The sequence below is a fragment of the Lethenteron reissneri genome, chromosome 63 (assembly GCF_015708825.2).
Source record: "Lethenteron reissneri isolate LAM-NWPU_2019-01 chromosome 63, ASM1570882v1, whole genome shotgun sequence".
Classification (NCBI taxonomy): domain Eukaryota; kingdom Metazoa; phylum Chordata; class Hyperoartia; order Petromyzontiformes; family Petromyzontidae; genus Lethenteron; species Lethenteron reissneri.
Genome location: NC_083841.1, coordinates 6,854,674 through 6,881,415, shown reverse-complemented (window position 1 = coordinate 6,881,415; position 26,742 = coordinate 6,854,674). Strand labels below are relative to the sequence as shown.

Sequence of the window (26,742 nt, the reverse complement as noted above, 5' to 3'; positions counted from 1 at the left end):
TAGAAGCTGCAGGAATAGGCCCGTGGGCTTTACCTGACGAGATGGTTTAGTTGTATGTGTGTGTGTGTTCGTGATGTGTTTAGCTTTGATACTTTGTAATTTGTGAGAAAAAAAAGCTGTTATAGCTGAACTCCGTCTGAGCACAACACTTGTTTTTCTGTCTTTAGGTCAGGAGAGCGGTGGGTGGTGAGTGGTGGGTGGTGGAGGGTGGCTGGTGGGTGGTGTTGGTGGTGGGTGAGTGGGTGGTGAGTGAGTGGCTGAGTGAGTGGCTGAGTGAGTGGCGAGTGGGTGGGTGGGTGAGTGAGTGGCTGAGTGAGTGGCTGAGTGAGTGGGTAGGTGGTTGAGTGGCTGAGTGAGTGAGTGGGTGAGTGAGTGGCTGAGTGAGTGGCGAGTGAGTGGGTGGGTGAGTGAGTGGGTGAGTGAGTGGCTGAGTGAGTGGGTAGGTGGTTGAGTGGCGAGTGAGTGGGTGGGTGGGTCAGTGAGTGGCTGAGTGAGTGGCTGAGTGAGTGAGTGGCTGGTGGGTGAGTGAGTGAGTGGCTGGTGGGTGAGTGAGTGGCTGAGTGAGTGAGTGGCTGAGTGAGTGAGTGGCTGAGTGAGTGAGTGGGTAGGTGAGTGGCTGGCTGGGTGAGTGGGTGAGTGAGTGAGTGGCTGAGTGAGTGAGTGGCTGAGTGAGTGAGTGGGTAGGTGAGTGGCTGGCTGGGTGAGTGGGTGGGTGAGTGAGTGAGTGGCAGAGTGGTGGGTGGGCATGTCGGACGAGGCCGGAGACGGCGACGTCCTCCTGCACGCCGAGTTCGGCGCGAGGCGTCGCGAGAGCCGTGCCCGCTACGCGCTCACGCTCACGCGCGCCGCGCTGCATGCGCAGCCCCTGCCGCCCGCGGCGGCGCGAGACCCCTCGCGACGTCTCCTCGTGCCCATCGACGACATCGTCGGCTGCCACGCGCTCAGACACAGGTGGGTGGGGTGGGGGTGACGTCACGGGGATTGTGTGTGACGTCATCGGCTGTCACGTGCTCGGAGGTGACGTCACGACTAGGGTTGTGTGACGTCATCGGCTGTCACGTGCTCGGAGTTGACGTCACGACGAGGGATTGTGTGTGACGTCATCGGCTGTCACGTGCTCGGAGGTGACGTCACGACGAGGGATTGTGTGTGACGTCATCGGCTGTCACGTGCTCTGAGGTGACGTCACGACGAGTGCGGTGGGGGCTGTGACGCCGGCTGCCACGCGCTCGGACAGGTGGGTGAGGGGGGTGACGTCACAACGAGGGATTTGTGTGAGGGGTTTGACGTCATCGGCTGCCACGCGCTCGGACGTGCGACGTCACGACGAGGGCTTTGTGTGCGGGGTGTGACGTCGGCTGCCACACACTCTGATGACGTCACGACGAGTTACGTGTGGGTTAAGGGTGTGACGTCGGCTGCCACACACTCTGATGACGTCACGACGAGTTACGTGTGGGTTAAGGGTGTGACGTCACGACGAGGGATTGTATGTGACGTCATCGGCTGCCAGGCGCTCGGAGGTGACGTCGCGACGAGTGTGTGGGTGCTGTGACGCCGGCTGGCACGCGTAGACGCCCGGGGTCTTGTGTATCTACAAACTAAGCTGTGTCTGCGGCAGCAGTTACATTGGGGAAACTAAGCGACGTGTCTCAGACCGTGTTCGTGAACACAAGGCAGATCTGAAACACGGTAGGACCAATACCTCAGCCGTGGATGATCATGATTTTAACGCAGTGGGCGCACACGAAATAGATTTTGCCAAAACGAAGGTACTTTGCAAACCCACTGGCTATCAGCAAAGATTCGTTCGTGAAGCCATCCAGATATATAAACACAATTTCAACCGAGAAGATGGGGGTACAAACTGAGCAATCATTGGAAGGACGTTATCAACCAGTTTAGGTCATAACTGGCTGTGATGTTCCCTTCCTGCCTACCTATGTGAGCAGTTATTTTCGACTTTCCGAGTTACATTCACTAACACAGCCACCGTTAGCTGTGTTAGTAAATGGCGGCTTGCCATCCTCTTCCACCTCCATGTGGCTCTTTCCTCGCTCTCTCCGAGCTTACATTTACAAGCATCTCTAAACCTTTGTAAACAGATCTTGGATTGGTGTAGACCTACTGCCGGTTACGGAGACCTCTCCTACATTAACATTAGCTGCCCCGCCCATCTCTAAACCTTTATAAACGGCCTGCCTCAGCAGCTTTCCCCATATTTTTTCACCTGATGACGATTGCTTGTGTTGCGATCGAAACGTCGTGATATTGTTATTATTTTTATATTTTTTTCTATCTCCGTGGCTTTACCGAAAGACCCAAAGAAATGTGGTGGTGTGCAACCACAATAAAAACAACTCCACATATTTGTCACAATAACACTGTGATCAATGTTATAGCCAACATTTACAATAATGGACCTTAATTTACGTGCTATTAAGCAAGGCCATTGCCCAAAAATGTCACCTATTATATATTATTCATGTGCATGCCGCAGCGTTGAATTTTTCCGTTTCATCACAGTCGGGGTGGCTGAAATGTGGATCAAACGTCAGGATCTCGGTGGTGCCAGTTCACCGTCTCTGACCCTGCCATTACGAACCTCGCAATGTCCTATGAGCCCCTGAAAGAAACACCCAGTCCGGGGAATGTAGCTCAGACTCCGCCTATGACATGGACTTTACAAAGCTGACCCTGCCATTATTAATTATTGTCAAAACCATTTTTGTCAAACTCGCTCTGCCATTGGTCGTGGCTATCACGAACCTCGCAATGCCATTTTGAACCGAACACGGCCATTACGAACCTGACGTTACGAACCCGACGTGGCCATCGTGAGCCCCTCGCAACGTTCTTTATCTTCTTGGTTCTTTCGGTAAAGTCACGTTGAAGGGAAATAATAAAATAATAAAAATAAAACATAGTAAAATACAATTCTCACGACGTTTCGGCCACAACGCAAGCAGCCGTCCTCAGGTGAAGAACAGGTCTGTCGGAAAGACAGACAGACGCTGTGTGGTGAAGAACAGGTTTGTCGGAAAGACAGACAGACGCTGTCTATCCGACAGGTGAAGAACAGGTCTGTCGGAAAGACGGACAGACGCTGTCTTTCCGACAGACCTGTTCTTCACCTGAGGACGGCTGCTTGCGTTGTGGCCGAAACGTCGTGAGAATTGTATTTTATTATGTTTTATTTTTATTATTTTATTATTTCCCTTCTACGTGATGACTTTACCGAAAGAACCAAGAAGATGAATCCCTGCTGCAGTCACGAAAGCTTCAAATCGAAATTTAACGTTCTTTATGTTTTCCTCCTCCCTCAGCAGACCGAAGTCGACCTCTTCGCAGCCTTCACCCTCCCCGCCGTCCCCATCGTCCCCGGCGCCCCCCGCGTCCTCGACCTCTCAGTGGGCGTACGTGACGGTGTTTGCCTACCCACGGGGGGGCGGCACGGGAAAGGGGCCCCGCTCCTCCACGCGACACACCTTCCGCATCGACTCGCACGGCGACGCCGATGGCAACATTCGCGAAGCGCGCCGCTGGGAGACGGCCATTCTCAGCCTGCTCAGGGGTGAGTGGATGGGGGGCGGGTGGGGCAGTTTGTGTTTCACGCTTCTCCATGTATATAAAAGGCAAAGTTGTGATTATGTGTGGCTGTTAAAAATGTTTAGCGTACTTCCCGACATGCAACAAACTGGAAATTTGCCATGTGGGTACTTTCCAGACTGTACACCATGCACAAATTATAAAAATACACTTTTTTTTGGGGGGGGGGTGCGGGGGGAGCTCAATAATGCATTTATTTTTTGCATGGTAAGTGAGCTGTGACGTCACGTCTGTCACGTGACCCGCGCATGTGGAAGCGTAACGCATTGTAGTGTAGCGGGTAGCGCGCCGCGCTACGAACCCGGCGACCCGAGTTCGATTCCCGCTCACGGCCACCACCGGTGACGATTATTTGAACCGGTCCTGGGCCTCCCCTAGGTCGACTCAGCCTTTAAACAATGAACTGGTGTGGTGTGTGAACATCGCCACTGGGGAGACAAAGGCGGCCGGGCATGGTGCATCCAAGTCCCGGGCGAAGCCAGGAAAGCGTTGCACTTGTGCCCGGTGTCAATAATGTAGATCTGGTCAAACACATCTGTACAAACACTATCACAGACAAAGGATCCGTTGTATAGCCTTAACCAACTGTTGGGGCAAGTGCTGTTAGCGAGGAGCACCTATCATACACAAAACGAACACACACACTGACTCTAACACACTAACACAATGACCAAGATCTCACTTAGGCCGGCATGGCACAGATACGTGTCACCGATGTTGACTGTGAGCGATAATCGAGTGCTGTCATTGCAGCACTTGTGCCAGGCTAGGTGCCCTTACAGGCCATGACGTGAAGAAGTGAGGAAGGCTTGCTGGCAGGAGGACACGGGACAGATCCCGGTGTGATTGATAGTCTGACCGAGATGACTGACGCGCAAACTGTTGGAAAGACAAAGATCACCCCTACAGCCTTACATTTTTGGGGTAATAGCTATTAGCAAGTGCCTATGGATGCCAGCATGGCACATGGAAACTCACGCCCAGTCGCAAACACGCAACACTCAAAGATCCCGGAGTAGAAGATGCAACCCTAAAACTTCTACTTTACAGTACAGGGAGAGAAAAAAACATGCGTGTGTTACATAATCCGTAGTGTAGGTAAATTGTAAGCCACGTGAAAATAGAGCTGAGAATGTGATCATCTGTGCATTAGTTTGCTTTGCATTTACAAACTTTGTAAACGGAGATGTCTTTTAGAATTGTGGTGGAACAGGTTTTGTTTTGGCCCACGCTGCCCGAGTGTGATGCCAATGGACCTGCAGGGTGATTTCACTCCTCCCTGCTGTGGGGCTCATTCAGAGTCACAATGAGCACTGCACCCGTGGCACTCATCTTTTTCACGATTTAAATCGACGCCAGTGGAGTTGGTGGCACAGCAAGTGAGCGCACCGCAATATGAACTCAGTAAAGTCACGTAGAATGGAAATAATAAAATAATAAAAATAAAACATAATAAAATAATTCTCACGACGTTTCGGCCACAACGCAAGTAGCCGTCCTCAAGTGGAGAGCAGGTCTGTCGAGGAGACAGTCTGAATGTGTCCTCGACAGACCTGCTCTCCACCTGAGGACGGCTACTTGCGTTGTGGCCGAAACGTCGTGAAAATTATTTTATCATGTTTTATTTTTATTATTTTATTATTTCCATTCTACGTGACTTTACCGAAAGAACCTAGAAGATGAATCCCTGCAGTCACGAAAGCTTTAAATCGAAAAATGAACTCAGTAGTCCAAGTGCGAATTCCTGGTCACGGCTAACATCAGTGGCAAGTGAATTAGAACTGGTCTCGCGCTCCTTGAACTATTTGGGGGTTCCAAAAGTAAAACGCGTTGGTTTCTGGATTTGTCTCGATTATAAACGGACTCGAGGTAGGAGCGGTGGCGCAGTGGTTAGCACTCTACGCTGCGAACCTCACCCATCTCAGATTATTCCCCCTCAAGGCGAACATCAGTGACATCTGAACCTGCCCCCCCCCCCCTACTCACCCACTTCACCTACCCACATTGACCACAAAAAAAACCCCATGGCCAACGCAGCATGGTGGGGGCGGGGGAAATTGATCCATTGGTGCATTGATAATCGCTGGAATGTATTAGCAACGATAGCTGTTGTCTCTCTGATGTGGCCATTATCAACTTGGATAGAACCTCACCCATCCCAGATTATTCCTGCTCAAGGCGAACATCAGTGACATCTGAACCTGCCCCCCCCCCCTACTCACCCACTTCACCTACCCACATTGACCACAAAAAAAACCCATGGCCAACGCAGCATGGTGGGGGAGGGGGAATTGATCCATTGGTGCATTGATAATCGCTGGAATTTATTAGTAACGATAGCTGTTGTCTCTCTGATGTGGCCATTATCAACTTGGATAGATTAAGATTCCCCGAGCTGCTGTAGTCGTTACAGTTAATGTGTAACCATGTGGGGTCTGTGCCAGTTAAGGTCTTTGTGGTGCTGTCCCCTACATGGTAAACAGCTCAAAGATCACTCTGCTGTGATATTATAGTTCAGTGTGCTTTATTGAAGCAGGTGAGAGCCCATTGAGATGAATTGCTTCTTGCGATCGACATCCTTTATTTAATGAGGTGATATCATTGAGACGAAGTATCTGTTCTGGTTGATGCCCTTTATATGACCAAGGTGTGAGCCCACAGATATTTCTTCTCATTTAAAATGTGGATTTCCGAGCCTGTGTAGTCTTATCAGCATGACCCTTGGAGCCAGCATTTTACTACAGCCAGCTTAACATTTTAGGCACAGTCGTTAAGAAACCCCTGAGAAAGACACCCAACTCCAGGGCTTGAACCTTGAACCCAGGAGTTCGGCAACGCCAGCCTGCATTCGAGATGGCCGTGGTGAACCTGCCAGACAGAGAGAGAGGTGGAGCGGTTGGTTAATACACTGCACTTCAAGCCATCCGAGTTCGATTCCTGGCCACAGCCATCATTATTGGCAAATCTTCTGCTTGCATATGTCTGGATTAATAGCAACTTATGGTGGAACTATGTCTACATTAGGAGCAGTAAGCCATGCAGTGACTTCAATTGCTGTGTGGTGGATTGCTTAGGTGATTCAGCTGTATTTGGCAGTTCTGGTTCACTCGAAGACTTACATAGAAACCCATAGTGACTCATAGACTTAAATAGATTTCATTGTTGTTCACGACTGTGCGAGTTCACAGAGAGACCCATAGACTGACACAGAGACCCATAGACTCGCGTGAATTGTCGAGGTTCATATTTGATACACCGCTGTGCCGTTGATGCTCTGGGCGGCATTGTCGCATTCACACGGGACAGGCAATTCTCTTGACCAATACATGGCCACCAACCAGAGGTCGCAAACGGGTTTTGATTCCTTACCCTGTACCCGGCCGCACCAGGGTCGCAAACGGGTACCCGTACCCGATACCCGGCCGGGTACGGGTAGCCGGGTATCGGGTAGGGTACGGATATCGGGTACCCGATTGCGACCTCTGCCACCAACCCTTCACCAGTCCACACGGACCGGCGTGCTGAAGTATGGTCAAACGACCCCATGATGAAAGAGGCATGAGGAGGCGTCCATCCAGCAGCGGGTTGATAAAGGGCGGTGCGATATACGCAGGAAGAGAGCGAGAGTGGGTGAATGCCTGCGAGTTGCTATCAGCTGAGGTATCTCTTGCACAATGCCAAGAGCTGGCACGTCAATACTCGCACTTGCCCAATGTCTCCCTACAGTGGGTAGCCTTCAATAGAAGTGCCCTCAGCAAATACATCCATAATGCAGTTTTTTTTGGGTTAGATCACGTAACTATAAACTTGTCGTAGTAATAGGTTTTTACTCTTTCAACTGGTACAAAAACTGACACCTTTATACAAGGGATCATGTTTTGCAATAACCACAACACAAGCAGTCAAAATGCAAACAAAAAGAAACAACTTGTATAAAGGTATCTGTGTTTGTACCAGTTGAAAGGGTAAAACCCTACTACTATATTTTGCCACTGGTAAAGGAGGTCTCATGGTGTTAATGCTTACCCCGAGCTCTCAATACTTTGATAGTGCGTTGTTTTTGAGTTGTACGCCTTTTGGCGTCATCTGGTCCAACACCAATGGAGACTAGGCTCTAAGAAAAGCTGTCTCGGGTGTGGACCAATCAACTTCAAGGACAGTGCATATGATTATCATCATCAGAGTTGTTTCTTTTTGTTTGCATTTTGACTGCTTGTGTTGTGGTTATTGCAAACATGATCCCTTGTATAAAGGTGTCGGTTTTTGTACCAGTTGAAAGGGTAAAAACCTATTACTATATTTTGCCACTCGTAAAGGAGGTCTCATAGTGTAAACTTGTCGTTAAACACGCCGCCACCCGACTCGGCCAATCGGCAACATTTAACGATACATTTATATTTGGGCGTCGAACCCAAAGCACCTCTATTATGGGTAACATTGGCCGCGAAAGCCTACGTGTTAAACAGAGCAAATACAACCGTGAGCCAATTCTCCAGCTTCTCTGGCAGTGTGAAAGAGGCTTCCTACTCGGACGAGCTTCGAGGCATTGGTGCCCATCCGGGGGTGGTGACGCGGCCCAGCAACAGCCGCGTTCGCCGCTCGTTTCACGAGGTTCGCGGTTGGAACCCAGCGGGCCCCCCTGATTAATACTGCGGTGTGCGTGCGTGCTTGTTAACTGTGAAAATACTACGATATACGGCGTCGACTTCGCGGTAGACTTCACAGATCACGTGGCGTCAATCGCAAGAGTTACGCCGTCGCGTGCCCGTGTCACGGTCCGGATTTGCCAAAGTTGAAAACAATGACACCGCAAATGACTCGGTTGGAATTGCGCATAAACATGGCGGTGATATCGCCCTCTAATGGCAAAACGTGGCAGAATCCTCCTGAAAAATAGTCGGGAGACTCGGTGAGGCATTCTTGGGCAAACAGGCATATTAATACAATTATAATGCATCAGCATGATCATCATCATCAGCAACATGTTATTTATATCCCACCTCCCATGCCCATACAAACACATCCCCTATGCGTCGATGGTGTCACCACTGGCACGCACAAATAACCCGCAAAGACTTGTAGACTGCTGAGCCAAGTGAGCAACTGTTTAGGCCCGCTTGGCCCGCAGAGACGGTGGTGTGATCAGCGCTGAAAGTTTGCCCACTGCACGTCAACTACTCATTTAAGGCCGAGTTGAACTACGGGAGACCCAGGACCGGTTTAGATAATTATCACCACTGATGTGAGCCTTGGCCAGAATGGAACTGGGCTCGTCATGTTCACAGCACAGTGCGCTAACCACAAAGCCACCACTCCCTACACACACACAACAAAGTTCCCCCGTGTAGCCTTTACAGACTGTAGGGGCAAGTGCTGTTAGCGAGCACCTACTGAAGGTTGGCACAGCACACAAGGGGGTGGGTGGCCAGCACCACGCCCGGCTGCCTTTGTCTTCCTCGTGGCGATGTTTACACACCTCACCAGGTATTCATTTGAGGCTGAGTCGACCGAGGGGAGGCCCAGGACCGGTTTGGATAATCGTCACTGGTGTTGGACATGAGCGGGAATCGAACTCGGGTTGTCAGGTTCCTAGCGCTGCGCGCTAACCGTGACACTATCCCTCCCTTACAACAACAACCGCCATTCGCCACTAAGTGGCGGTGACTTCACCACGACGCTTGTGCCAGGCCATGTGCACCTTGAGGTCACATGAAGTGTTGAACGCCCGCTGGCAGGAGGTCACGGGGCAGACCCAGGTGCCACGGGTCGACTGACTGAGACGACCGAGACGACTGGCTGATGCACCACCTGTGCCCCCTACTGTGCCAACTTGCTGTGCTTTAGCCACCCGGCGCTCCGCTCGTTGTGAGCGTCGCTCCTCCACCCTCCGTTGTTGTTGGAGGGCGACTGCCTCCAACTGCCCAGTAGCGTCCTTCACGAGCCTCCTCCACAGAGGCCGATCTTGACACCGCTGGTACCAGTCATCGGCAAGTCTACTCAGCTCCACGTCCTCCTGTACCACGTCACTCCATCTCTTCTCCAGCCCGTGCCGCGCCCGTTTAGCTCCCTCGTTTCGGCCGAACAAAAGCTGTTTAGGCATGCGGTGATTGGGCATGCGGGCTACATGGCCCAACCAACGCAGCCTTGCTTGCCGGAGGTGCTCACCGATGGGACTTTGTCCAGATCTTTCGAGGATTTGTGAGCTCCTCACACAATCCAGCCTGGTTAAACCCAGGATTGATCGTAGGCAGGCCAGCCTAAATGTTTCTTACTGGCAAAGATGTTCCATTACGGGGGTCCACGTTTCGCAAGCGTAGAGAAGGGAGGGAATGACTGTGGCCGAGAAGACCTGAAGCTTCGTGCAGAGCGACAGACCAGGTAGCTTCCACACAGCGTTACGCAAACGATTAATAGATAATGCCGCTCGACTGATTCGGAGTGAGACCTCTGCTGTTAAACTGGAGCCAGGTCATGAGCACAATGCCAAGGTATGGGAAACTCTCCACTCTCCCCACAACTGCCCCATCACCGATTGGGAGTTGTGGGGGTGGAGTGTACGATGGTACAAAATGCCCAGGCAGGTGCTTCGTTTTGGTGGGGCTGATCGTAAGGCCCCACCTCCAGGTTCAGCAGCAGCACCTCCAACTCCTCCTCTGAGTAAGCAGCAATTGCCAGATCATCGGCAACCCGCGACCACCACCCATCCCCCTACACACACGCACACACCCGCATACTGTATAGACACACACCCAGGAATAGGTTCTGATATTATTTGACACTGGAGTGTGTTTGTTGAACCTGGTTAAAACTCTGAAGAGAACAGGATTTTCAAGAGTGATCTGGGGTCACCGTCAGGACAGAAAACCAAAAAGTGGAACAATAGAATCCAGTCAGGTGGCTCAGTGGTCTAGCAAGCCACTCGCAATTGGAAGATTTAGCGAAATTGAAATCCTGGTTGTGTGTTACCGCAGCCCATCGTCCCTCTGGGGGTCTGATAATGAGCGCCGCGCTGTGGGGAAGTTCCCCCCCCCCCCATCATCGAAGCGTTGAATGACAAACGACTCGCTCTGCAGGGCCGCAGACAGGTGAGCACCAGTGGCGTCATTGCTCACTTACTTGGGCAGAAATTCACTTTGACGTTTCGCAGCGATAAAGCGAATAGATAATTATCGGTGCCGTCACGGCCGCGTCACGGGAGAAATCTAACAAATGCGGCAAAATTTATATTATGAGCGCAAACGCAGTACCCCTGCAGCAAACAATGAATCACACGGACGCTAATCCTGATCAAGAACAGCATTGGCTGGGTTAGCGAGTGGTTGGTGTGCCACTCGACTCACCGCACCACTACTTCCCACTCCGTGACCACAACCCACGCGCGCGCAGTCGCAGTACTGTAGCGCATAAAAGTACACGGCGGTATAAATGAGCAGGGCAGTGTTGTGTGTAAACACGGACACAGGCGCCCAGGCTGTTGGGACAGGTGCCGTCAGCGAACAGCAACAACAATAACAGCCGCCATTCGCCAGTCAGTGGCGGTCACGTCATCACAGTGCTTGTGCCAGGCTAGGTGCACGTTGAGGCCACAGGAACTGTAGGTTTTTACCCTTTAAACTGGTACAAAAACTGACACCTTTATACAAGGCATCATGTTTGCAATAACCACAACACAAGCAGTCAAAATGCTTGTGTTGTGGTTATTGCAAACATGATGCCTTGTATAAAGGTGTCAGTTTTTGTACCAGTTTAAAGGGTAAAAAGCTACTACTATATTTTGCCACTGGTAAAGGAGGTCTCATAGTGCCACAGAAACTGTTGTAGGCTTTTTGGTAACAGGTCTCTGATTGAGATGACTGGCAGATGCACCACCTGTGCCCCCCCCCCCCCACTCTGCCAGATTGCGCGTTTTAGCCGCCCGGGGCTCCGCTCGTTGTTGTGAGCGCCGCTCCTCCACCCTGTTGTTGAAGGGTGACTCCCTCGAACCGCCCGGTAACTTCCTTCACGAGCCTCCTCCATAGGGAGGCCAATCTTGACAGTGCCTCTAGCAGTCATCTGCAAGTCCACTCAGCGCCACGTCTTCCTTGACACGCACAAACACACACACCAACACACGTACACACTCGCACACTACAATGTTGCTTATCTGACCGTCACATATTCCCCCTGATCAATTAACCGGCCACCGTAGTGTTTGTGCGCGGTGGTGTAGTTTGCACTTTCTCCACATGTTCGAAAATCCGGCCAATTCACATATCTGCCTGTACCTCGGTTCCGAACGAGCCGGATATGTGACATGGTGCTGTACACAAGACAAAGATCCCCCGTGTAGCCTTCACAGACTGTTGGGGCAAGTGCTGTTAGCGAGCACCTATGAAAGTTTGCATGGTGATGTTTACACACCGCACCAGGTACTCATATTAAGTCTGAGTCAACCTAGGGGAGGCCCAGGACCGGTTCAGAAAATCATTACTGGTGTTGGTCGTGCGGGGAATCGAACCCGGGTCGGCAGGTTCGTAGCACGGCACGCTTGCTGCTACACTACCGCCCCCCCCCCGCACACACAAGAACGTACACTCACACCACGCTTATATCCATGATCACATTCCAACAATGTCCCCCGTACAGGTGACATTACACAAATAACTTTGCTATTAAGAGGCGAGACTGGTCGGGCCGGTCGTCTTTCATCGGTTCACGTCCACATTCTTGAGCCGGTAAATCCTGAGAATCCTATTATTGTGTGAACATTCAAAACTCGGCACACTGGCCAATAACACTGCTGCCCCGTAAAGGAACGGTATAGGCAACGTTTTGGGGAATTGCCCTTCTCCGTGGCACAGAGAGAGACCGAAGAGATAGGAGGATAACAAGAGTAGTCGTGGGTGTAGCTGTGTGAATCTGTCGCATCTGGGTTAACACGTAGGGCTTTCGCGAACAATATCATCCACAATAGAGGTTTTTGGGCTTAGATCGCGTAAATTTATAAATGTGTCGTTAAAAACAGCCACAGCCAATTAGTAAGGGTTGTTGTGTAAACAGAACATGTCAATTAGTTACTAGTACAGCACGCCGGTGTATTGGACAGCAAAGCCACAACATTGTAAAGCCACAACATTGCAAAGCCACAACATTGCAAAGCCACAACATTTTAAAGCCACAACATTGCAAAGCCACAACATTTTAAAGCCACAACATTGCAAAGCCACAACATTGCAACGCCACAACATTGCAAAGCCACAACATTTTAAAGCCACAACATTGCAAAGCCACAACATTGCAACGCCACAACATTGCAAAGCCACAACATTGCAAAGCCACAACATTGCAAAGCCACAACATTGCAAAGCCACAACATCGCAAAGCCACAACATCGCAAAGCCACAACATCGCAAAGCCACAACATTTCAAAGCCACAACATTTCAAAGCCACAACATTGCAAAGCCACAACATTGCAAAGCCACAACATTGCAAAGCCACAACATTGTACAGCCACAACATTTCAAAGCCACAACATTGCAAAGCCACAACATTGCAAAGCCACAACATTTTAAAGCCACAACATTGCAAAGCCACAACATTGCAAAGCCACAACATTGCAAAGCCACAACATTGCAAAGCCACAACATTGCAAAGCCACAACATTGTAAAGCCACAACATTGCAAAGCCACAACATTGCAAAGCCACAATATTGCAAAGCCACAACATTGCAAAGCCACAACATTGCAAAGCCACAACATTGCAAAGCCACAACATTGCAAAGCCACAACATTGCAAAGCCACAACATCGCAAAGCCACAACATTGCAAAGCCACAACATTGCAAAGCCACAACATTGCAAAGCCACAACATTGTACAGCCACAACATTTCAAAGCCACAACATTGCAAAGCCACAACATCGCAAAGCCACAACATTTTAAAGCCACAACATTTCAAAGCCACAACATCGCAAAGCCACAACATTGCAAAGCCACAACATTGCAAAGCCACAACATTGCAAAGCCACAACATTGCAAAGCCACAACATTGCAAAGCCACAACATTGAGCGATCTAACCCAAAACACCTGCATTATGGCTGGAGCGTCTAGTGGAGTGAATCTGGAGTGGAGTAAATGTGCAATATCTATAAATATATCCGTAGAGAATGCGCCCCCTTTATATAAGCTCATTAATGGCTCCCGTGCCGGCCGCGAGAGAACATTCAAACACACTCTGCATGAATAGATTTACCAGCTCAAAGGGAATTATAAATCTGGCGGGGCCGTGCACGCGCGCGCGTGTGTGTGTGTCTCTCTGTGCCTCTCACCGGGGTTTCATAGTGGTCACGTTAAGAGACGCTGAGCCAGAGCCACTGATGTCTCGGATGGTGTTAAAAACGTTGGCGATGATGTTTGAGTTTGATGATGATGATGAATTTAATAATATTGTTTTTCCCCTTTTTTATGGCAACAAAAATGAAACCTTTTTACAAGGATTCACGTCTGCATTAACCACAATACTTGCAGTCAAAATGCAAACAAAAACACACTATGATAATATATAGATGATGATGATGAATTTATTAACGATTTTAACGACGCCAGTGGTGCTGTTATAGTTGACGGTGATGTTGGTGATGCTGTGCATGTTGATGGTGATGCTGTTGGTGATGCTTGTAATGTTGATGCGATTGATGATGATGATGATGATGTTGATGATGCTGTGAGTGTTGATGGTGACGTTGGCGAAGCAGTCGGTGTTAATGTTGTGATGATGGCAGTGATGATGGTGATAATGGCTCAGGTGATAATGGTGATGCTGATGAACTTGTTGATGATGTAGGAGAGAGAAGCCCCTCAGGCCTCCCACCTCGTCGCCGCCGCCTCCTCATCCTCGTGAACCCGTTCAGTGGGACGAAGAAAGCTCAGCTGAGATGTCAGCGCATCCTGCACCCCATGATGGAGGAGGCCGACATGCAACACCACACCATCATCACAGGTACCACATCATCAACATCATCAACATCATCATCACGGGTACCACACCATCAATATCATTATCACGTGGTACCACACCATCACCATCATCATCATCACGTGGTACCACACCATCAATATCATCAACACGTGGTACCACACCATCAACATCACCAACATCAACAGCACGTGGTGCCACATCATCAACATCACCACCATCACGGGTACCACATCATCAACATCATCATCACGTGGTACCACATCATCAACATCAACATCATCATCACTTGGTACCACACCATCAACATCATCATCATCATCATCACGTGGTACCACACCATCAACATCATCATCATCATCACGTGGTACCACATCATCAACATCACCAACATCACCAACATCACATCAACATCACGTGGTGCCACATCATCAACATCACCACCATCACGGGTACCACATCATCAACATCATAATCACGTGGTACCACATCAACATCAACATCATCATCACGTGGTACCACACCATCAACATCACCGTCACCACGTAGTACCACATCATCAACATCACCAACATCATCAACATCATCACGTGGTGCCACATCATCAACATCACCACGTGGTACCACATCATCAACACCATCAACATCACCGTCATCACGTGGTACCACATCATCAACATCACACCATCAGCACACCATTACTATGAGAACACCAACAGCAGTACCATCATATCTTCACCATCTCTATCACGACGACCATCACACGATTATCATCACCACACCATCCCCATGGGTACACAATGCATATCGCCATTGCAACATCATTATCAACACAGAATCATCATCGTTCTAACATCATCACCACAACCACGGGTACACCATTAAGATCGCCATCACAATATCATCATCATCGCCACACCATGGGAGTTTGTGGTAATACAACAACCCTCGCTACCTCCACAGTATATACTCTTTGGTTCTTTTGGTAAAGTCACGTAGGTGAAAATATAAATAATAATGAAATAAAATAGAATAAAAATGAAAAAACTTTTAAAAATTTAATTTAATTATCTTTATTTTCACCTACGTGACTTTACCGAAAGAAACTTCAAATCTAGAATTACCTCCACGGTGCTGGATTACAGGCCACTTGCATAACCACCGCAGCCTGTGATGCGTTGTTGATGATGTTGATGCTGATGATGTTGTTGATGCTGATGATGTTGATGATGTTGATGATGTTGATGATGCTGATGATGCTGATGATGCTGATGATGATGATGTTGATGATGTTGATGATGTTGATGATGCTGATGATGTTGATGTTGATGTTGTCTGACAGAGAGGGCTGGGCATGCAAGCACCTTGGTTCAGCAGATGGACCTCTCCGAATGGGACGGGATCGTGATCGTGTCGGGAGACGGACTCCTGTTTGAGGTGAGCTGATCACGGGAACCGCATCATCAACATCACACCATCAACATCTCATCATCAACATCACACCATCACCACGGGTACCACATCATCAACACCACACCATCATCACACCATCATCACCTGTACCACATCATCAACATCACACCATCACCACACCATCATCACGGGTACCACATCATCAACATCAAACCGTCCGTCTCTTCATCGGCTGCGTAAGTGACGCTGTTTTGCAAGTCGCCTGGCCTGTCGCTCTGTGTAGTGTGTGTGTAGTGTGCGTGTGTAGTATGTAGTGTGTGGAGTGTGTGTGCAGTGTGTGTGTAGTGTGTGTGTAGTATGTAGTGTGTGGAGTGTGTGTGCAGTGTGTGCAGTGTGTGTAGTGTGTGTGTGGTGTGTAGTGTGTAGTATTTGTAGTGTGTTGGGTGTGGGTGTGTAGTGTGTGTGTGTGTCGTCTGTGTAGCGGTTAGCGCGCTGCGCTATGAACCTGGCGACCCGAGTTCGATTCCCGCTCACTTCCAACACCAGTGACGATTATCTGAACCGGTCCTGGACCTCCCCTAGGTCGACTCGGCCTCAAATGAGTACCTGGTGCGGTGTGTAAATATCGCCACTGGGGAGACAAAGGCGGTCGGGCGTGGTGCTGGCCACCCACCCCCTCGTGTACTGTTTCGGCCTTCATAGGTGCTCGCTAACAGCACTTGCCCCTACAGTCTGTTAAGGCTATACGGGGGGTCTTTGTCGTCTGTGTTAGCGATGTGTGGGAGCATTGGTGTAGTGGTGTAATAAAGGTCGTGGAAGCGACTTCTGGAATCCGGTCTTTATTTGTCTTTCTTTACAACACTCCTCCACGCTGCTGACAGACAGCGTGAGAGGGATAGAGAGAGAGAGAGACGCGCACAGCCACGTGGCAGCCTGGACCCCCGCTCTCGCATGGCCTCTTCCCTTCGTTCGTTCCAGTTCTGACCACGTGTTGTTCGTCTCCACCCCTATTTAATACCCGGGTCACATGGTACCTTTCCACCAATCCTGGTTAGCCTCTATGGAATCTTCTAGACTCCACCGTAGGCTCCCGTGACCACGCCCCTGACTCTTCTCCCCATTGGCTGTGGCTAAAGCCAGCAGAACCAATCATCTACTTACAGCTGTCACCTTCCCGTCACGTCAGGGCCACGCCCCTAGGCTACCCCCATTGGCTATGGACCAGGACCGGCAGAGCCAATCGTCGTGACGAGTTGTGATCCGTCAGCGACCCGGATATATCCTCACGTGACAGTGGTTAGCGCGCCGCGCTACGAACCTGGCAGCCCAAGTTCGATTCCCGCTCACGGTCAGGGTCAGTGACAAATATCTGAACCAGGACTTTTCCTCCGCTAGGTCAACTCGGACTTAAAACGAGCACCTGGTGCGGTGTGTAGTCATCAGCAATGGGGGGAGACTAAGGGTGTGGTGCTGGCCACCCACACTCTCGTGTGCTGTGCCGGCCTTCACAGATACCCGGTAACACGGACTTGCCCCAACAGTCTGTTAAAGGCACGACTGGAGATCTTTGTATTTTGTTTTTTGCAGCTCTATATTTGTTTCTCTGTGTCCCTCTGTATTCGAGTCTCCGTGCCACCATATGTACGTGTGTGTGTCTCTGTCATTGTATATCCATGGGTCTCTCTGTGTGTCTCAGGTTATAAATGGCCTCATGTCTCGTCCGGACTGGAAAGACGCGATCCGGATTCCTCTGGGGATCTTCCCGTGCGGATCTGGGAATGCCCTGGCTGGATCGATCAACCACTACACGGGGTACTCGCCCCAACACTCGCACCAACACTCGCCCCAACACTCGCACCGAACCCCGACACGTCCAGCCCCAACATCAACACCCAGACACACACAGCGAGCCCCAACACTCGCACCAACACCCAGACACACACAGCGAGCCCCAACACTCGCACCAACACCCACACACACACAGCTAGCCCCAACACTCGCACCGAACCCTGACATGTCCAGCCCCAACACCAACACCCAGACACACACAGCTGGCCCCAACACTCGCACCGAACCCAGACACGTCCAGCCCCAACACCAACACCCAGACACACACAGCTAGCCCCAACACTCGCACCGAACCCAGACACGTCCAGCCCCAACACCAACACCCAGACACACACAGCTAGCCCCAACACTCGCACCAACACCCAGACACACACAGCGAGCCCCAACACTCGCACCGAACCCTGACACGTCCAGCCCCAACACCAACACCCAGACACACACAGCTGGCCCCAACACTCGCACCGAACCCAGACACGTCCAGCCCCAACACCAACACCCAGACACACACAGCTGGCCCCAACGCGAACCCGGACACCATAGCCCAGCCATCCTCGTGGGAGCGCCACGGCCACTTTCCTCATCACTCACTCACTCACTCCACTCACTCCACTCACTCCACTCACTCACTCACTCTAACCTCCCCTCCCCATCCTCTCCTCCTCTCGCTATCACCTCTCAACCCTCGATCTCCTTCTCTGCATCTCCTCTCTCTCTCTCTCCGATTCCCTCCTTCATGCTCCGCCTTTCTTCCCTCTCAAGCCTCCATCTCTCTCTTCCCACTCCTCCTGTCTCCTCTCTTGCCCTCTTCTCTCTCCCCTACCCTCCATTCCCTCCCCTCCCTCCTCCCCTCCTCCTCCCCTCCTCCTCCCCTTCTCTCCGCTTCTGCCTCCTCTCTCCCCTACCCTCCCTTCTCCTCTCCTCCACCCCTTCTCTCCTCCTCTGCCTCCTCTGCCTCCTCTCTCCCCTACCCTCCTCCTGTCTCCTCTCTTGCCCCTCTTTTCTCTCCCGTACTCTCCTCCACTCCCTCCTCCACTCCCTCTCCTCCTTCTCCCCTCCTCCTCCCCTTCTCTGCCTCCTCTCCTCCTCTCTCCCCTACCCTCCTCCACTCCCTCTTCTCCTCCCCTTCTCCCCTTCTCCCCTCCTCTGCCGCCTCTCTCCCCGCCACCGTAGCCACGACATGGTGATGGGCGACGTGCTGGCGCAGCACCTGGCGTTCCTGCTGTGCCGGGGCGGCGTGACGCCGCTCGACCTGGTGTCGGTGCGCTTCGCCTCGGGACGCCGCCTCTTCTCCTTCCTGTCGGTGGCGTGGGGCTTCGTGTCCGACGTCGACATCGAGAGCGAGCGCTTCCGCGCCATGGGGCCCGCGCGCTTCACGCTGGGCGCCATCGTGCGCCTCCTCTCGCTGCGCAGCTACCCGGGCCGCCTCTCCTTCCTGCCGGCGGAGGCGGCCGTCGGCAAGCGCTCCCTCGCTCGCAGCCTCACCACGGCCGGCACCCGCGTCGCCGACGCCGACGCCGACGTTGCCGGGCTCCGCCGGCAGATGTCGGACCTGGGGCCGTGCGAGACGGGCGCGGGGAACGTGCGGGACGTGAGGCGCGGCGCCGGTGAGGAGGCGGGGAGGAAGGGGGCGGCGCCGGACGAGATCTTGGACGAGAACCGTAACGGGCACGGGGGCGGCGGCGGCGCCGACGACGACGCCGCCGCCGTGTTTGGCAGCAGCGATGTGCTGGAGCGTCTGGGCAACAATCCGGACGAGACGAATCATCGCGGGACGAGCGACCGCGAGGAGGGACGGGCGGGGACGGGAAGCGAGAACGATGTTGGCGGCAGCGGCGCAGGAGGAGGAGGGATCTCCACTGGAGCCAACAACCCGAGTTTGGACGACGACGACGACGTGTTCGACGGCGCCAATCGCGGGACGGCGGAGCCCGGCGAGCCGACAAGTGAACCCGGCCGGACCTCGCGCCCGGACAGGACCGCGAACTCCTTTGTCGACGCCAATGGCGGCGACGTGAACCCGCTCGGCCCCGAGGACGACCTCCTGCCGCCGCTGGACGAGCCGGTTCCCCCATCGTGGGTGACCCTGGAGGGCGACTTCGTGCTGGTGCTGGGACTCTACCAGTCGCACCTGGGCGCCGACCTGGCGACGGTACCGGCGGCGCGCGCCGACGACGGCGTCATCCACCTGCGGGCCGTGCGCCGCGGCGCCCCCCGCGCCGCACTCGTCCGCCTGCTGTTCGGCGCCGGCGGCGAGGCGGAGCCGGAGCCGGCGCTCGCCCCGTTCCTCACGGCGGAGCGCGTGCGGGCCTTCCGCCTGCGGCCCCTCGGCAAGGAGGGCGGCATCGTGACGGTGGACGGGGAGCGCCTGCCCTGCGAGGCGCTGCAGGCCCAGGTGCATCCTGGGATCGCCAACGTCATGGGCTTGAGGGGCGCGGGGCCGCGTGGCGCCGTCTGACGGGCGAGCGGGGCCAGCCGTGCTCGCTCCACTGCCGGGTGAAGGCCTCGCCGCCCGCTCCCATGCTGCATTGCGACGACTTGCGCACATTCCGTTCCTTGGCTGCTGCTGCTGCTGTTATTATTATTATTTCTTGACCATTGCACGTTGTAGCCATGGAATGTCCTGCCCGGGGCCCATCTTACTTAGTGCGAGGCTCAGGGTCGTTATTAGGGTTAGGGCTCGTGTTGGAGTATGCGTAGTGCGGAACTCACACGGAGGCAAGGTGACGTAACACCCGCTCATTCTTTATCTTTATTAACCTCCCCACACGCGCCGGTTGTAGGCGCACACTATACCGCACGCACAGCACCACGCATGATACACATGAATCTCTATTAGCTACCACGACTCTCACTTCCCCCCCCACCCCCCCGTGGGTTCCAGCACGCCGGCTTTTATTCCTTTAGACTTCGCCGACCTTCCAGGACCTGCCAACCCGCAGCCCACACACAGATGCCTCTCCTCAGCCGCACGTGCGTCACTCAATTACCACACGTGCCTCTCACCAGCTGCGCGTGCATTACGACACTACATGTGCATTGGGCCGAGGGTTAGTGGAATGGGCCATTGTGTTTTGACAGCAGGGTTACTATTAGAATCGGGTTAGGCTTAGGGCTACTCGCTGTGATGTGGCGTCACGTCACTCAAGCACGGGACCAATTACCCCAATGCCTACACTTACAAAATGGGGTGAGGTGCCAGGTGTTGGTTGTTATTAAGGGTTAGAGGCTCGGGTTAGGTCTATGGTCGGTGTTAGGTTTACATTTTATGATTATAATTAAGGCTGTTGCCTGTGCTAGGGTCGGAGTTAATGTAAGGGTTAGGAATAGCTTTAATTTCAAGTTGTTTATGATGTAGGTTTGAAGTTTTCGTGCCTGCAGGGATCCATACTCTTTGGTTCTTTCGGTAAAGTCACGTCGGTAGAAAACAAAATCAATTAAATGACGACGTTTCGGGCGCAACATCAGGTGGACGCTTGTGTTGCGCCCGAAACGTCGTGATTGAATTTTACCGCAAGAACCAAAGGGAGTATGTTTATGATGTGTTGCTGGTGGTGGTGGTGATGATGATACTTATGCCTTAATGTAATCTCACCACGAAGACGCTACGACACACGGTACGTTAAGAGAGCCGCGACAATTGTAGTCATCCATTTCGGAAAAAATACCGTCACGTGGTGATCGTCGCTGGCTCCTTCAGTTTCGCCTAAATATTTAATTTCCTGACGAAATATTTCATTATTTATGAAAGAGCAATATCTAAAGTTGATATAAAAATATAAATAATTATTAGGGCCGTCCTTAGAGAGGGTGCGGGGCCCGGGGAAAACGACACCACGTGGGCCTAACCCCGATGCCTTCAAACTGAACCGGGCGTATGACGTCTGACACCCCCGCGACGTCGAAGTGTGCGATGTGCGCCCCCCCCTCCCCAAAGCGCGGGGCCCGGGGCAGTCCACCGTCTCCCCTAGGGACGGCTCCAGGAAGTTAATACCCGAGACATTTGTACTTTCTAAAGACGTTTTATGTAATTCTTGGCGGAATTTTTGTTTTTTAATATATATTGGTAGTGCCGGCTCACTGCGTGGGTGCTGATGCCTTCCCTCTCATCTATGGTTATCCACAAATAGAGGAGTTTTGGGTTACATCGCGTAAAATATCAATGTGTCATGAAACCCGCCACGGCCATTTAGTAAGCTTTGTCTCTTACATAAAAACGTGTGTGGGAGAGTAAACCCACAGCTGCAATTCGAGCACGACGTTTCACCGGTAATTACAACCAGCATCATCAGGCGAACGTTGTAGTGGAATTGTACATTTTGTAGTGGGTTTACTGTTTCATGTATCGGTGTGCTGAACTAGTCACGAATTCGCACGTTTTGGTTTACGTGACAAACCTTACGAATTGGGCCGTGCCGTGTGGCGGCGGGTTTAGCGACACACATTTATATTTACACGGGCAAACCCAAAAAAACCTCGTGGATATTGGTCGTGAAAAGCCCCACAGCTCCGTGTTCAACTCACCTGTGGTTCCTCCCCACGCCCCCCGAGCCGTCCACTCTGCCTCCCTTTGAAAGCGGGCGAATCCTGCGCAGCGCTTTCGAGAAGTTGAACATCACGGCGATTGATTATACGACGTCCTCATCACCGCAGTTGACATCACGACTGTTGGCGTAACTGACGGCATGCGCGTTGCAAGCGCGATGGGAGCGGTTAACGAACATCGGGGCTCGGGGCGGCGAGCGTCGGGTGACCTGCAGTTGGGGGACGCTTCAGCAATCTCTCTCGGCACCGACCCGCCAATGAGCGGCAAAATTGTGAAATGCAGAGTCACGGGACACTGGTGACGCGTTGGGTCGCCGCGTCGCAAACTCTGATATCAAATCGCAACGTGAAAAATGACATTGCGGGGAAGGACCAAGCAATGTCGCCGCTTGACTTCCGCCCGATCAAAAAAAAACTCGCGTAGAAAATCGCCTCCGTTGATTTAAAGTCTTTGCATCTCCGATGGTGGACATTCCTATGGCAGGGACCAGTCTATTCCATATAATGACCACTAGTGTTGACTTAACACAAAGTAGGTGTTACTTAATTTACCCAACCTGGATATGTGTTGATGACAATGACGATGGTGGGCTGAGTCAACCCAAGACTGTGTTTTGAACTCGGGGGCCTAACGATTTATATATTAGTTAATTCAAATTGATTATGACGCTCGCGATACATCAGTTGAATCGTGTGTTATTCAGAGCCGATGTTGTTTTGTTTTAACACGCGCTATTGAGACGATCGTTGGCGCCCTGATTAGCGCACCACATTCTGAACCTGGCTCCCCCATAGTCACATCCTGGCCATGGCCAGCATCAGTTGTGAGTGATATCTGAACAGATCCTGTTCAGATATCACCAACCTCTCCCCCTCCCACCTCCTTTACCAACCCACGCTGACCAGTGCGGTGAGGTATCGGCAGCCGTCTGGGTAGATGGGCAGTGATGCCCTGGCGAATGCACTCTGTTGAATCGCGTTGTCAAGTCGCCGTAGGGTAGTTTTGTTCTATTCATTCTTGAGTTTAAGCTTTCGTGACTGCAGGAATCCATACCCTCTGGTTCTTTCGGTAAAGTCACGTGGGTAGAAAATAGAATAAAAAATAAATCGCGACGTTTCGATTGCAACACAGGCAATCATCATGTTGATTGCTTGTGCTGCAATCGAAACGTCGTGATTTCTTTTTATTTGATACCTACGTGACTTTAGCGAAAGATCCAGAGAGTTTGTTATATTTCATCTCCAAGGGTAATTTCACCTGGTGGTCTGCTCAGACCTCAGTCGGTTGAAGAAACGAGGAAAACATATCAGAGGCGGCAGTGAGTTGCCGCTGCTGAGATCCTGGCCTTGAGCCCTGGGCCTGGGGGTGTCTCTCTCAGGGGGTTCGTAATGGCCATGTCTGCCACACCGAGTTGGCACTTCAGAGATCGAGTCTTGCTTGAGCCCTGGGCCTGGGTGCTTCTCTCTCTCTCAGGGGTTCATAATTGTCAATGACTCAGAGACCCACAGACGTACAAAGAGACCCATAGACTCTTACAGAGATGCGTAGACTTGCACAGAGACCCAAAGACTCGCACAAAGACCTATAACTGACTTGCCTTCTCGATGTATCTGTCCAGTGTCTTAAGGTGCAGTCACATTTCGACGCCGTTTAATCCAATAATCTATTGCATATCAACCTAATGGGTCACTAGATCAGTCTATGGGTCTCTGTTTCTGTACTAGATCTTGGGACGCATTGAGACTCACAGGGACTTCGCATGTACTTAACAGCGGGACCCACTAATTTGGAACTAAGGATGCTTCCGGAGATGACATTGCATTAAAATACGCGGAGATCACGAGAACGCCCTTGAAGGTCAAATTAAAATAGTCTCCAGCAGCATCGCTAACGGAGCTTTAACTAGGGCCGAACGATTTGGGGAAAATATGTAATTGCAATTTTTCTGACAGATATTGCGATTTGATTTGCGATTGCATTTTTAAAAGTCAAGCTTCAGTTGAATATTCACTGTGTAATAGATTTAAAACACGTGATGGAGCATTAACACATGATACCGTCAAAATATGAACTGCTCTATATATTCGAATGTAAGGATGAGAATTTATAAGATATGAATTGCTTCCAACATTTATTTATTTACAAAAAAATATTTAAATAGAACAATCAAACATAGAACATTTGTAAAGTTAAATAATTAAAGTTATGATAATAATAATACAAAATAAAACAATTTCAATAAGAAAGCAATAGGACTTTTCAAATCGCAAAAAATCGCAGCCTTTGCGATTTGCTAATCGCATTGTTTCAAATTTCGATTTTAAATCGATTCATCGTTCAGCCCTCGCTTTGACTGCTTCGGCTGTCCAGGGACGGAGCCCAGTCGTGAAGTTCAAGTTTCAAGTTCATTGATTAGGTATAGCCCTGTGAGCCATTCGGCTCTTGAATCGGGTGCAACCGCAACAAACAAAAAACAAAAACATGAACAAGAAAACATCTTAAAGTGACTATGTGACTAAGTGCAAACAGAAAATCCAAAAAAAAGACAGCAAAACATTGCAGAAAAAACACCGTACACCAACGCTGTGTGCAAAAATCCCAGTGGGGGTCAAGTCAAACAACAACAACAACCACAAGAAAACTTAGATTAAGGCCATCAGTCTAACTCCGTACTTGCAGCTGGTGGAGTCCTCCGCCCGTGGGCAGGTCCCATGGCTGGAGGCTTCCTCTTCGTTCTATCCGATTGCACCCCCCCCCCCTCCTCGCCCTACAGCAACCCTCCACTCGGGATGTTGAGACAAAGCGAGATCGAGCACCGACGTGGATTCCCCCCCCCACCACCGCCCCCTTTGCCTTCTCCACAAGTCTTATTGAGGCGACCCCAGGTGCGGATCGAGAGTTGCGTCGGGCAGCGGGTGAAGAGTGGACGATGCTTGTTCTGCGTCTGTTCTCCGGTGTCGTCTGCTCGAGCAGCCGTGCACATCTGATGATTATTTGAGCGTCGTTATTGAGCGCGGGTGGGGGGGGGGGTCTTAGCCCCTCACAAAAGGTCGCCCTTGATACGACTTTAGTTGGTGTGATGGACACAATGAATGGATGAGTGCCTGAATGCAGTTTAATGTAATAGATGTGGGGGAATGCTACGTACTTTCGGCACTAAAATGAAAACGAGAATGACTGATTTTTTATCTTTTTTTCCCACCGTTCTGAACATGGCCTTAAACTGAGTGCCTGAATGAAGAATGCTGACTGCACAATCAAACTGCCGAGTTTGGCAAAAAAAAAAAGTTGAAGGCATAAAATAAAAATCAATATATTTATACGCCGCCAGAATTGCAGCTGTAAACTCATGTCTTGTGGCTGTGTTTAAGTGACAAGAGCAGTTGGGTGACGAGCTCGTATATATGACGCTGTGTTTATTCAACACAGTCTGATGTGTTAGGATATATAGCTCATGTATTGCAATAGTTGTGTATAACGGAAAGCCATTACAGTAAAACCTTGGATTGCGAGCAAAATTCGTTCCGGAAACGTGTTCGTAATCCAAAGCACTCGTATATCAAAGCGAATTTCCCCATAAGAAATAATGGAAACTCGGATGACTCGTTCCACAACCCAAAAATAGTCTTCATATAAAAATGATTAATACAAAATACCTTTTTATATTACTATTTAAATGTAATATAAAGTAATAAAATGTATTAATTAAATTTAATCGTAGCTGGTGTGAGGGAGACGAGAGAGAGGAGGGTCATTGTGTAGGACGACTTTCACTTGCGGTACAGTTACTAAAGAACAGTCGCTACACTTGGACACAATTTAAAAAAATGCTTTACGCACACACTCGTGGTCACAACACTATAGTAACCAGTATACGCTCGCACGGATGTTGACTATACGAGCGAGGCACGCCGACTGAGACCGAGCATGGGAGACGATTACCCACAATCCCGCAGCGAGAGAGAGAGAATAACCATTGGCTCAGTTGTGATCACGTGATGCTCGGCAGACAAAGTGTAATACTGTCCGTACTCCAGTACTCGTATTGCAAGACCTCGCTCGTTTATCAAGTTAATATTTATTTTAAAAAATTGCTCGTCTTGCAAAACACTCGTAGACCAAGTTACTCGCAATCCAAGGTTTTACTGTAATTGATTGACGTGGTGTGAGCCAAACGAAGGTAGCATTCGTAAGGTGAGCGCGTGTCCTGCATTGCATGTGTCGAGGGTTCTTTATTGGACGATCGGGTTCTGTATTGAATGGGACGAGGGTTCTGGTGTTTAGTTATATAATTGTTATTTAAAGTTTCATTTGACAGTTGCTGGGAGACTTGCAGTAAAGTCCACAATGATGTCAATAAAACTTATTTAATTTA

General features: G+C 50.8%; 1 protein-coding gene across 2 annotated transcripts; it reads left to right on the top strand.

Moving 5' to 3' along the window:
- Window positions 1–302: 302 nt before the first annotated feature.
- Window positions 303–26,742, top strand: LOC133358644 (sphingosine kinase 2-like). 2 transcript variants are annotated; one of them, XM_061577035.1, is made up of 6 exons: window positions 303–951; window positions 3,330–3,574; window positions 14,432–14,587; window positions 15,906–16,000; window positions 17,673–17,788; window positions 18,995–26,742. In XM_061577035.1, exons 1-6 carry the CDS (start codon window positions 746–748, stop codon window positions 20,277–20,279), a joined length of 2,103 nt encoding a protein of 700 aa, XP_061433019.1. In that variant the 5' UTR covers window positions 303–745; the 3' UTR covers window positions 20,280–26,742. The 2 variants fall into 2 exon arrangements, with proteins under 2 accessions (XP_061433019.1, XP_061433018.1); XM_061577034.1 differs by having other exon boundaries at window positions 305–951; window positions 3,327–3,574.